We start from the raw sequence: 13,284 nt of genomic DNA, 5'->3' as shown, positions 1-13,284 counted from the left end.
AAGATTAGTTGTTGAAAAGCTATGGTTTGAATTTCTTTATTCATGTTGTTCTATTCACAAGTCTTTTTTTGTACAGTCGTTATTAGCAATGTAAAAACACCAAATACATGCAGGTTTTAGTGTGATGATCACGGGTTATCATACAATAGAGCAATCCCATTAGTTTTATACATTTAAAAAAAATTATTAAAAGACAGCTAAACATAATACAAAGAATATATATAGATATAAAAACAAATGTAAAAATGATTTTATTTTCACAAGTAGTCAATCAAAAGAAGTAATTCACCATTGGCCAGCAATGTCCAACATTTAAATTACTGTTCATAAAGACAAACTTCACTTAACTCTGGATATGAATCCAAGATGCTTCATATTTCCTTTCCTCAATCAAATATTGACAAACTTTTCAAAGACTTAAGTATCGCAATTGTACATTTCTCTAGAACATAATTTTCAACATTCTTACTTCCAGTGAGCTCTCTAACTCCACTGTTTAGAAAACTAAGGGATAAGTACCAACACAAAAAATGGGATATAAAATGACATAAGTCAGTTGAAACTAAAATGGAGGACATGGTTTCTCTGGCTTGAGGTGTTGGGTCTTTTCTGCATGGGATCTAGGCTACTACATTTAAATTATTTGTAACATTTCTAACCTGAGATGCAAAATTCTGGGATGTCGGCTTCCCACGCCTACAGAAACAGTAGAATAGAGGCAAGACCACGTGGCACTTAAAATGCTCAAAGCAGAGAATGTTTAGTAATTCCGCCTATTACTATAATGCAAATGGAGGACAGGGAACACACACATTGAGTGTGTATTCACAACCCAGCAAATTAATTTCACTGATTCTTAATCATGTTCGATTAGAAGCCAGCAGCAGTATAAGGCCACATTCAAGAGTAGTGCTTTATTTGGTCAAAACAAGGCCTGAGGCCATTATCGCTAATCAAATTAAGTTAATGAAAAAGGACATGATTATTAGGAGCAACAGGCAATGAAACTGAAATCCTCCAGAAACCTTCTCCTGATGATTGAGGGAAATTCCACAGTAACAGAGTGATCCTGAGACTCAGATTTTTCACTTGAAAAAAATCTATGGTGAACAAAAAACTGATTGCAAAATTAAACAAACCACAACTTTTAAAAATGTTAATTGAAAATTTGACAAACACATTTACTGTTCAAGTAGATGTGTTTTTGTCAAATGTTCTGTGGAAATAGTTAAAAGTAGTCCTTGTGCAGAGTTGTATGGTTTGTTTAACTTTGCAATCACTGGTTTTTGTTTGGCATTCTTTTTAAAGTAACAAATCTGAGTCTTAGCATCACTTTGCCCTTGAGCAATTCCAGGATAGCCATAGCATTGGGTAAATTCCCCTCTTGTCAACAGCAACACAAAAATCTTACTTTCACATAACATGTCAACATAAATAATTAGCTACATTGTCAAACAAATGAATGTGAGGATTTGCATTAAATTATGTGGGGGATACATTGTAAGGGGTAAATTGGATTAATCCGATGACAAGTCATATGAATAAAGTAGTGTCATCTCTAGTCAAACTGATTTTTCTTCATTTACTAATGCATATGGACTGGTTGTACTATAACTACTGGACTAAAAGCAATGGTCTGTCATTGCGCAACAGAGTTTCCAGAGAAATAAAACTACAGGTTGTGCAATAAAGTAGGGATGCACTGATACCTCCACCAGTTGTAGAACACACTAACATTGACATATCCCACATCTTGACCAGGCCACTTGCAACACATACAGTGCAATGACAGATACTCCCCTCATAAAAGATAGAGGTGTGTGCCAAATGACTAGAACAAACCACACAAAAATAAAAGCAAATATATCCCCTTTATAAATTGCATACAATTAGACTCACATAAGTCGTGTTTCAAATGAACAACTATTTGCTCCCATTTGTGCTTAAATTTAAAAGCACCACTGAACATGAACTTCGCACAGAACCCCAATGAACTTATCAGTACCCTCAAATAAAACCACCACAGCTGAAACCCAAAAGCAATGTGCAATCTCGCATTCAACAGCAAGTTACTCTCTCCTCTCATCCTTGTTAAAAGTGTATCCATGCTAGGTTAGAACATTCTCCGCTCTGATACTTTAATACTAACTTTGACCATCCAACCTGACATAACTAAAAGGTGGAAAACCCAATGGTAAACCAAGATGGCCAACAAAGGCAAGAGATGTGTGCTGTAACTAATAGTGTATGTCACTTCAAGTGAATAACTATCACAACCTTTGCATGGGAGAGAAGGGTTTTGTTTGAGGTATTTGACAACAGACAAACCTATAAGACGAAATCAATGTAGGTCTGGATTCATGGAGAGATGGGCAATGTACATTTGCGTAAGGACTGATATAAATATAAGTCAATACTATACCGCGCTTTACATACGCACTATACATGTAGTGTGGTGGTTAAGGTTCAAAAGAACCTCATATGTGAGTGAACGTCTTATTCTATAACGAGTGCACCTCCTCCCCTAACGGCCGACTCAACGACAAGAGGAAAGTCAAGCAGAACATACATACATACATACATACATGGCTGGCACAACTACCGTGTAACTGGCGATTATGGATGAAGACAGTCATGAAAATAACGCTAAAGAAAATGTATTTTTTTACATTGAATGAGCTGACTGAAGACAGGACCACAGGCATTGTGCAGTTGAGTCCGTTTCAGAGGTAACATGGACTCTTTACAACATGATGAAACTTTGTTGCTCCTTGCTGAAACAAGCAAGACGTTTTAGCAACAGTCTTTAGTTGCCTAGGCAATGACCCCCCCCCCCCCCCGCAGCAACAGCACATGCAGTCAGGAGCGAAGGAGAGGAGAATTATTATATATTTTTTTTAAATATATAAAAAACATTTTGCTACTCAAACGATTATAACAGTGACCGCAGTCATTTGCCTGACCAATAACCGTCATCCAAAATGCCATGACTGTCACTGCCCTACATACATATTTGTGCAAGGCCAGGAGTGTGAACGGAGATTCAAACTGCTGTCTGTCTCGCAACATCCCATGAAGACACGTCCTCATATGCTTAACTTACCGTATACTCTTCATAATGTACGCACAACGGAGAGTGTGTTTCCCTCTATCTATATGGCTGTTGTCATAATTATATGTAACAGGTTTGGTGTGAATTCCATTCAAATTCAGTCACCCAGTTGAAATTAAATTTGACAATTGAACAAATCCACATAGAAAGTAATGGTACATTTTCTATACACTTGCAGAATTGATAACATTTGAATGCAACTGACTACGGCCCTGATGTGTAGAGTAGGAATAGATAGGAGAATTAGTGAAAGCCTTTTGTCCTATCTGTCCATCCACCTATCTGTCTGTCAGCACCAGGGCTCTCTCTGGGCACGTCCCCGGGCCAGACTGTCACTTCTCTGCCAGGCGCTCCTCATCAGAGCCAAGGCCTCGCCACAACGCTTCTGCACCGACGACTCTGACACCCTCCTACGAGGCAGACACACCTGGATCACATGAAAAGAGGGTTAAAAAGAAAGTGCGAGAGACAAAGAGCAAAAGAGGGATAGAGACATAGGGAAATCATGTTATTGAGCTGATCCTTTTTTACTGTGATCCTTGCCTGTCTCAAAACCCTTCCTCTTCGATCCTTCTCTCCCTTACCTGGAAAATGTCTCTCCAGGCACTCTCTAGCGCCCCCAGCAGGCGGTCTCTCTCCTCACATCCGCTGAAGTACAACACCCAGGGAGGCAGGAACTGAGCCCTGTCCACTGCAAACTCCTATACACAGAGATAATAATAATTATGGCAAGAGAGATACAGAGAGAGAGTAGAGCATAAGAGAGTGTTCAGTTAAACAATTCAAAGGCAATGCTACCAAATACTAATTGAGTGTATGTAAACTTCTGACCCACTGGGAATGTGATGAAAGAAATGAAAGCTGAAATAAATCATTCTCTCTACTATTATTCTGACATTTCACATTATTAAAATAAAGTGGTGATCCTAACTGAGCTAAGACAGGGAATTTTTACTAGGATTAAATGTCAGGAATTATGAAAAACTGAGTTTAAATGTATTTGGCTAAGGTGTATGTAAACTTCCGACTTCAACTGTATGCGAGAGTGGATTCTCGGCCCTCACTAGCATGAGAACTAAATACAGGCACAGACTGTGTGGAAAATTATTTAAGACAGACTTTCCAATACAACCCAACATTGCAAAGTTATGAGCATCCTTTCAAGCACACCCTTCTCATTAACCTGTGGTGAGTTATTCACAATTTTCGATTAACAAATAAGGTTTTATATGTAAGATGGTTAAATAAAGAGCAAAATTATTGATTATTATTATTTGTGCCCAGAGAGCTCTTGGTGACTTCCCACGAGCCGGGTTGTGACAAAAACTCACACTCCTTCTTATGTTTAATAAATGTATCGAATAGTGTGTGTGTTGCAGGCTTACAATTATGGCAAAAAACAACATTTGAAAGTGCGCTGACCCTGGTGCTAGAGGGGGTAGACAGCTGGAGGTTGAATGTTTGAAGGGGTACGGGACTACAAACAAAGTTTGGGAACCACTGATCTACAAGATTCTTCATATAATTAAAATGCTTTTATAGTGGTGGCATGTTCAATAGAACAAATTCAATTTTAATTGAGACACAAAGAGAAAAGACTAGAGGGCACAGGCAAGTGAGGACAAGGCAGGCGTGAGGTGACTCACAACAACACAGTACTCTTTGTCATCCTCCAGGCTGACAGCAGTGACGTCAGATAGATCAGCTCCGCCCAGCGAGCGGAAGAAGCTAGTCTGGCAGTCCTGGTGGCATGTCAGCAGCTTCCTGTCCGTCACCACCAGGCAACAAGGAATACACGGTGTGGGGGCCACGCCCTGGGGGATCACCTGAAGACAGAAGGGAGGTTTAATGGATAAAAACACAGATATACTTAGCCTATGTAGTTCAGAGCTACTGTTAAAACGACAGGTTTTTTTCTGGACCAAAATCTGGCTTAGGTGGTGGGCGTGGCAGGGTCGTGGCCAATGACGCGGTTTTAGACGCCCTCCTCTTGGCTGTAAAATGTAGCTTTTAAAGCAAGTTTCCTGCAATTCTACAGATCTTTCCATGGGGCCGAGAGAAAATGTGCTATTTTAAAGCTAATTTCCTGCAATTCTACACATTTTGCCATGGCTTATGCTATCCGAGTGACTCAAACATAACAAAATCAATGGGGGCCCTTGCCATGACAAAAATATTGTTCGTTCTCAAAGATCTTTTTGAAAAAGTATATTAGGTCCATTATGATTTCAACATACTTTATATCTGGTTTAAATCGTTTAACCTGTTTAGGATAGGGGGCAGTATTTTCACGGCCGGATAAACAACGTACCCGATTTAATCTGGTTATTACTCCTGCCCAGAAACTAGAATATGCATATAATTGTTTGATTTGGATAGAAAACACCCTAAAGTTTCTAAAACTGTTTGAATGGTGTCTGTGAGTATAACAGAACTCATATGGCAGGCCAAAACCTGAGAAGATTCTATACAGGAAGTGCCCTCTCTGACCATTTCTTGGCCTTCTATAGCCTCTTTATCGAAAACAGAGGATCTCTGCTGTAACGTGACATTTTCTAAGGCTCCCATAGGCTCTCAGAAGGCGCCAGAACGGGGAATGATGACTCTGGCAGTCCCTGGGCGAAAAACAGTAGGGGATTTGGATAGTGGTCGATCTGAGAACAATGACACGGGCGTGCACGTGAAGAGTCCATTTTACATGTTCAGTCTTTGAACGAAAAACAATGTCTCCCGGTCGGAATATTATCGCTATTTTACGAGAAAATGTTTGACATGCTTCGAAGTACGGTAATGGAATATTTTGAATTTTTTTGTCACGCCGGCGCGTCACCCTTCGGATAGTGTCTTGAACGCAAGAACAAAACGCCGCTATTTGGATATAACTATGGATTATTTGGAACCAAAACAACATTGGGTGTAAAGTAGAAGTCCTGGGAGTGCATTCTGACGAAGAACAGCAAAGGTAATCCAATTTTTCTTATAGTAAATCTGAGTTTGGTGAGTGCCAAACTTGGTGGGTGTCAAAATAGCTAGCCATGCTGGCCGGGCTATCTGCTCAGAATATTGCAAAATGTGCTTTCACAGAAAAGCTATTTTAAAATCTGACATAGCGATTGCATAAAGGAGTTCTGTATCTATAATTCTTAAAATAATTGTTATGTTTTTTGTGAACGTTTATCGTGAGTAATTTAGTAAATTCACCGGAAGTGTTCGGTGGGTATGCTAGTTCTGAACGTCACATGCTAATGTAAAAAGCTGTTTTTGATATAAATATGAACTTGATTGAACAAAACATGCATGTATTGTATAACATAATGTCCTAGGAGTGTCATCTGATGAAGATCATCAAAGGTTAGTGCTGCATTTAGCTGTGGTTTTGGTTTTTGTGACATTATATGCTAGCTTGAAAAATGGGTGTCTGATTATTTCTGGCTGGGTACTCTGCTGACATAATCTAATGTTTTGCTTTTGTTGTAAACCCTTTTTGAAATCGGACAATGTGGTTAGATAAAGGAGAGTCTTGTCTTTAAAATGGTGTAAAATAGTCATATGTTTTAAAAATGGAAGTTTTTGGATTTTTGAGGAGTTTGTAATTCACGCCACGCCCCATCATTGGATATTGGAGCGGTGTTCCGCTAGCGGAACATCTAGATGTAAGAGGTTTTAAGGTTACACTGAAAACCTTTTTCTATCCCGGAAATGTTTATATAAAAACAATATTAAAAAAAAGTTTGGACATAGACGATACAAAAAAATAAATAAAATAATAATTTAAAAATTATATGCAGAAAAACCCCTGATCTAAATGAAAACAAACATATTTCTGATTTAAAAATCAGAGAAAGATCAATTTTCTGCAGTGAATCTTTGATTGAACCTGGAGGAACTGAACTCAATGTAGGGAGATAGGGAATGACATGGTGTGGGACAGTTCATGCAAAAATATGTTTTTAATCTAGTAGGGTTTTCTTCCCCTCATGGCAATAGCATGGCAAAATCTGCACGGTTGGCCATGCTCACTCTCATTATTCTCACGGTGCAGTGTGTATCTGTGTCAGAGTGCAGCGTGTGTGCATGTGTGTATGCCCTCACCCTCACCCCTTTGGAGACGGACTGGCAGAGCACCAGCATCCAGTCGGCCATGTCTCCCTCATTGTCGGCGCTCAGCTCCAGAGGAGGCCGCTCTGTGAGGATCACCTGGAAGGCATGAGGCTGCTCTGTGCTGTTGGAGCGCCGGCAACCTCCGCAGTACTCACCCCTGAGAGAGCGATGAAGAGCGAGGAAGGGTGGGAGAGAGCACACAGAAGATGGTCAAACAACAATGAAAATAGGAAAAGTCAATCATAGCCTACTATTTACAAAAATATATATTTTCATAGCGATAGATACCGACCTATTGGTATTTCGTAAAATTATGACTTTGGAAAATTCAGCAAAATAAATGCAATCACCTATGTTTGAACCAAGTGCATTTGTCCAAACAACTTTATCCATAAAAGCTCTAGTCACAGATCCATTCACTTGTGGAAATTATCCCATCATAAACAGATGCAGTAACACAGCATGCATGCCTTACCCCATAGTGATGGACATCAGTGGTGTCCCATCAGTCTTCTCTGTATACTGGTAGAGAACCCCTTTGCTGAACAAGGACAAGAGGAACACATACTGAAATATATTTAAGCAATAAGGCTCAAGGGGGTGTGGTATATGGACAATATACTACGGCTAAGCCATTAGCCCCCCAAACCCGAGGTGCCTTATTGCCATTTTAAAAAGGTTACCAATGTAATTAGAACAGTAAATAAGTAGTTTTGCTTCATACCCGTGGTATATGGCCTCATATACCAAGGCTTTCAGCCAATCAGCATCCAGGGCTTGAACAACCCAGTTTATAATCTTGCTTTGAGCACAATGAGATGTGCAAATGTATAATTATATTAGTACATTGAATATTGCAGCTACATTAAAATAAGAACAGGAATGTGTAACATGTTATATGGGTACTGTAGCTGTGCTTCAACCTGTTCAAGTAAAGTTACACATAACATTCTATAACAAACGTAATAGAAGGCAGATATATCAGTAACACTTCCTGGTAAACGCATCCAGGTATAACGCTTTATTACTTGTTATAAGTAAGTACGATGTCTTATTATAAGGGTTATATTAAAGGTGCAATATGTAGCTTTGTGGGCAAACCAACCAAATTCACACAGAAATGTGAATTATAGATCCGTCATTCTTATTGAAAGTCTTATATGCGATAGATCTGTTTTATGGGCGTTATTTTTATGCTTACAGTCCTTAACTTTTGTTTTTGCGTCTTTTTTTTTTTACTTTCGGTTTTCTACACCAGCTTCAAAACAGCTAAAGATACAATATTTTTGGTTATTGAAAATATATTACACAGAGTTTTAGACGTTACAATGGTTCTCTACACTGCTTGTTTAATCACATAAACAGAAATTAGGCAATCAGTTTAGAACTTTAGCAACCAGGCAATGGCAGAGTGATTTCAGCATATTGCTCCTCTAAAAGCCTATGGCTGCCAATACATACCTCAGTACGAGGTAACAGCTCTTCCACAGCTCCTTGCCCAGGTAGGTGGTGCATGCTCTGTAGAGTAGGGGGCCCTCTTTAGTGCTGGACGAGTCCCCAGTGCCCACCAGGGCTGTCTGGGTGGCCAGAGTCACATCCATGGGGTCCTCCCAGTGGACCAAAGAATACAGGCGGATGATCACTTGAGATACCTACACAGACACAACGCGTCATTACACAATTGTATCCCTTGTCTATTACACATTGTTGTACATGTGTTGAGTTGGTGATGTCTGTGGCTAGTCATAGCTATGCCTATAACCACTCCATAAGATCCATAATTGATGAGAGTTAAGTGTGTATTGTAATGTGATTCCAATCAAAATAAGACTTCACTTCATGAGAGCATAAAATCAGTATACAGGCATTCTTTAAAAATGAAATGTCTTTATTTATATATTTTAGAAATTATGGATGTGTGCAGGCCCAGCTAGGTGAGACAGCAAAAATTGGTGGTCCTCACCTCACAGTGGGACTCCTGGGAGACAAACTTGGTGAGGGCCAGTTTCTCCATGGTGGCGTCGGTCAGCACAGAGGGGTAGGGGGGCTCCCTGCACCCCTTTATCATGGCCGACGTCAGGGCTGCCAAAAAACAGCTGGGGAAGAGAGAGAGAAAAAAAAAGAGGATGGTGGGTTCAAAGAGAGAGGGAGGGATAAAGAGTGACTTATTCTGCTTCTCTTCTCCTTCACTCATACTGATATGGAAACATAAGTGAGAGCATGCCAACTAGGAAGTTGCTTTCCACAGTCCAGTCCTTTAGAATTAGCACAGATGGAGGAAAGGAGATGGGGAGAGGAAGCCACTTTAGACTATGGAGATGCCGCCAGGGAGAAGGAGGGAGAGCAGAGGACAGGAGGCACTCACACAGTAAGCGATGAGTCGGCCGTGTCAAGGAGGAACTGCCGTCTTCTGTTGGTGCACACCAGCAGGAATGTCTGCTGGTCCAAGCCCACCTGAGAGACGGACATAGACAATAACACAGCACAACTTAGTGGACTGGACATTGACAGTAACTCTTCCTTCTTGTCGTTTTCCCCTCTTCTGTCTATCAGCTTTTTAGGTGGAGGTCTTGTTGCAGCAATGTGCAATATAAAAGCCATCTTTTCATTTTTTATACCCATAGACTTCCGGTCACTTCCCCAGAGTCAGTTCATCGGACTCTGGGGAAGTAAATAAAAGGGCCTCATAGCCAAAATCTCAAAGTATCCCTTCAAGGCTTCTTTCATGCACTTCCCTCATACAGTCCAAAGGACTTGATAGCCTAACATTATATGGTGGCATCAACCCTATTTGGAAAATCAAACTCATTACAAGAGTCTAGTCCATAAAATAAGCATTGTAATTTTACTTTTGGTAAATTGCTACCGCTGCACATATGCCTATAAAAGATCTACTACAATTTGCATGTGAACATTTGAATGACAGATAGTTGAATGACAGAAAGTCACAGAGTCAAAGGTTTTCAAATTGGTTGCATGATTGCCGGCCATGTTGTAATTCCCATAAACAATGACTGGGACAACGTGAACCTTGTAAACTCATCATGAACCATCTGACCTCAGGAACGTTGTGACACTGTGACCCTGAAGCTAAACATTGACCAAGACAACCCTAAAGATAAAACTTGAAGAAAAACTATTGTGTCTTTGCAGCCATTCAACATTACAAGAAACCAGTCACAGACAATCCTGACACTAGACAACATATCCCAGCAGTATAGACAACTTACAGAGACAAAGTCCAACTCATTGTATGAGATGGCATCCTCTACTGTATAGGGCTTTTCCGCTGCACCTGAAAGAGCAAGAGAGAGTGAGCGTTTGAGTGTGGGATGAACAGACAGACAGCTACAGTGCATTCGGAAAGTATTCAGACCCCCTGACTTTTTCCACATCTTGTTGTGTTACAGCCTAATTTTAAAATTGATTACAATACCCTATAATGACAAAGCAAAAACAACTGAAATATCACATTTACACAAGTCAGAGCAAAATATTTAATGGCTGGCTGCCTTTTGACTTTGCTTGTCACGCTCTATCCTATCTATCTACAGTGCATTTGGAAAGTACGCAGTACTTTGTTGAAGCACCTTTGGCAGCAATTATAGCATTGAGTGTTCTTGGGTATGACGCTACAAGCTTGGCACACCTGTATTTGGGGAGTTTCTCCCATCTCTGTAGATCCTCTCAAAGCTCTGTCAGGTTTTATGGGGAGCATCGCTGCACAGCCATTTTCAGGTCTCTCCAGAGATGTTAGATCAGGTTCAAGTCTGGGCTCTGGCTGGGCCACTCAAGGACAATAAGAGACACTTGTCCTGAAGCCACTCCTGTGTTGTCTTGGCTGTGTGCTTAGGGTCGTTGTCTTGTTGGAAGGTGAACCTTTGCCCCAGTCTGAGGTCCTGAGCGCTCTGGAACAGGTTTTCATCAAGGATCTCTCTGTATTTGCTCTGTTCATCTTTCCCTCGACACTGACTAGTCTCCCAGTCCCTGCCGCTGAAAAACATCCCCACAGCATGATGCTGCCGTACAATGCATCACCCTAGGGATGATGCCAGGTTTCCTTCAGATGTGACGCTTGGCATTCAGGCCAAAGAGTTTAATCTTGGTTTCATCAGACCAGAGAATCTTGTTTCTCATGGTCTGAGAGTCTTTTAGGTGCCTTTTGGCAAACTCCAAGTGGGCTGTCATGTGCCTTTTACTGAGGAGTGGCTTCCATCTGGCCACTCTACCATAAAGGCCTGACTGGTGGAGTGCTGCAGATGGTTGTCCTTCTGGAAGGTTCTCCCATCTCCACAGAGGAACTCTGGAGCTCTGTCAGAGTGACCATCGGGTTCTTGGTCACCTCCCTGAACAAGGTCTTTCTCCCCGATTGGTCAGTATGGCTGGGCAGCCAGCTCTAGTCAGTGTCTTGGTGTTTCCAAACTTCTTTAACTTAAGAATGATGGAGGTCACAGTGTTCATAGGGACCTTCAATGCTGCAGACATTTTTTGGTACCCTTCCCCAGATCTGTCCCTCGACACAATCCTGTCTTGGAGCTCTACGGACAATTCCTTTGACCTCATGGCTTTGTTTTTGGGAAATTAAATAGACAGGTGCGCCTTTCCAAATCATGTCCAATCAATTAAATTTACCACAGGTGGACTCCAATCAAGTTGTAGAATGGAAACAGGGTGCACCTGAGCTCAATTTTGAGTCTCATAGCAAAGGGTCTGAATACTTATGTAAATAAGGTATTTGTTACTTTTTTTAAATACATTCTGCAAATTTGATAAATAACTGTTTTTTCTATGTCATTATGGGGTATTGTGTAGATTGATGAGAAAAAAAATGTATTTAATACATTTTAGAATAAGGCTGTAATGTAACAAAATGTGGAAAAGTAAAGTGGTCTGAATACTTTCCAAATGTACTGTAGATAGATAGGATAGAGCATGACAAGCATGACAAGCAAAGTCAAAGGCAGCCATTAAAAATAAATGTAATGACCATCACACAAAGACAGAGACACAGAGAGAGAGAGAGAGATAGATAGAAACAGTAAAAAAGAGAGTATCTGAGAGCGTGATGAGCAGTAAACCCTCACCTTTCCTCAGCAGGTAGATGTAACAGTCAGTCAGCAGCAGGTAGAGAGGCTGCAAGTCCCCCTCCATGTGACCTGTGCTCATCCTCACCATCTGGGAACAGACAGAACTAAACACTCAGGACTGCACCGCTCCCGAGTGGCGCAGCAGTCTAAGGCACTGCATCTCAGTGCTAGAGGCGTCACTACAGACCCTGGTTCGATTCCAGGCTGTATCACAACCGGCCATGATTTGGAGTCCCATAGGGTGGCGCACAATTGGCCCAGCGTCATCCGGGTTAGGGTTTGGCCGTCATTGTAAATAAGAATTTGTTCTTAACTGACTAGCCTAGTTAAATAAAGGTTCAATTTAAAATATACACTGCAAAGCATACTAATATCACTTGTTTATTCACCAATATATTTGAATAATTTTTTCCCAGATATGTATTTAGAATGGACATGGTTGTGAGGCTGTGGCAGCGTCCCGATTCTCCATGCTTCTCCTAGTGTGCAGTTTCACACTCCCATTCAAGGATTTAAATGCTTTGTATTGGAGGGAAGCATTGGCTGGAGGGAAATTCCACTATTGTTAAATCCATGAAAGGGAGTGTTTAAATCCAGAGCACAAGCTCAAATGATAACAATGTATGGCCTTTACACCCCCCCCCCCCCCCCCCACCCAACATAATATACCACAGTGAAACAGAGGCCTACCTTGAAGAGCTGCTCCTCGTTCTCTCTGAAGACGTGGATCATGAGCAGCAGCAGGTGATTGTTGTCCACCCTGAAACGGCCACACAGAATCAGCACACCACTGTGGCTAAAGAATTGCCAAAAAAATTGGCTTAAAGGTCCATTGTGTAATTTGGTGTACGACCTGACTGATTTCAGATAAAAATGTGAATTATACATCTTTCATTACGATTGCTTCCCGTCCGTAAGTTTCATTTTACTTTCATTTTGCTCAAAAGGCTTAAGACTTCAAAAAGAATGAAACTCATTTCTTTT

The 13,284-nt window shown here is 40.8% G+C and overlaps 1 protein-coding gene across 3 annotated transcripts in view; it reads right to left on the bottom strand.

Moving 5' to 3' along the window:
• Positions 1-20: 20 nt before the first annotated feature.
• plekhm2 (pleckstrin homology domain containing, family M (with RUN domain) member 2) overlaps positions 21-13,284 on the bottom strand; it is a 28,124-nt gene continuing 14,860 nt past the window's right edge. For 2 of the 3 annotated variants that reach the window (XM_014135369.2, XM_014135371.2), the window contains 11 exons: positions 12,991-13,060; positions 12,298-12,388; positions 10,444-10,508; positions 9,579-9,667; positions 9,177-9,309; positions 8,675-8,865; positions 7,689-7,754; positions 7,205-7,370; positions 4,759-4,938; positions 3,697-3,813; positions 21-3,539 (listed from right to left, as the gene is read on the bottom strand). In XM_014135369.2, coding sequence (XP_013990844.1) covers positions 3,402-3,539; positions 3,697-3,813; positions 4,759-4,938; positions 7,205-7,370; positions 7,689-7,754; positions 8,675-8,865; positions 9,177-9,309; positions 9,579-9,667; positions 10,444-10,508; positions 12,298-12,388; positions 12,991-13,060 — 1,306 coding nt within the window. In that variant the 3' untranslated portion in view covers positions 21-3,401. The remainder of the gene's footprint in view (positions 3,540-3,696; positions 3,814-4,758; positions 4,939-7,204; positions 7,371-7,688; positions 7,755-8,674; positions 8,866-9,176; positions 9,310-9,578; positions 9,668-10,443; positions 10,509-12,297; positions 12,389-12,990; positions 13,061-13,284) is intronic. The other variant, XM_014135370.2, reaches the window with a different exon arrangement.

This window comes from Salmo salar, chromosome ssa13, assembly GCF_905237065.1.
Source record: "Salmo salar chromosome ssa13, Ssal_v3.1, whole genome shotgun sequence".
Taxonomy (NCBI): Eukaryota; Metazoa; Chordata; class Actinopteri; order Salmoniformes; family Salmonidae; genus Salmo; species Salmo salar.
Note: the sequence above shows the minus strand (reverse complement) of the source record. Positions and strands in the feature narration are given on the sequence as shown.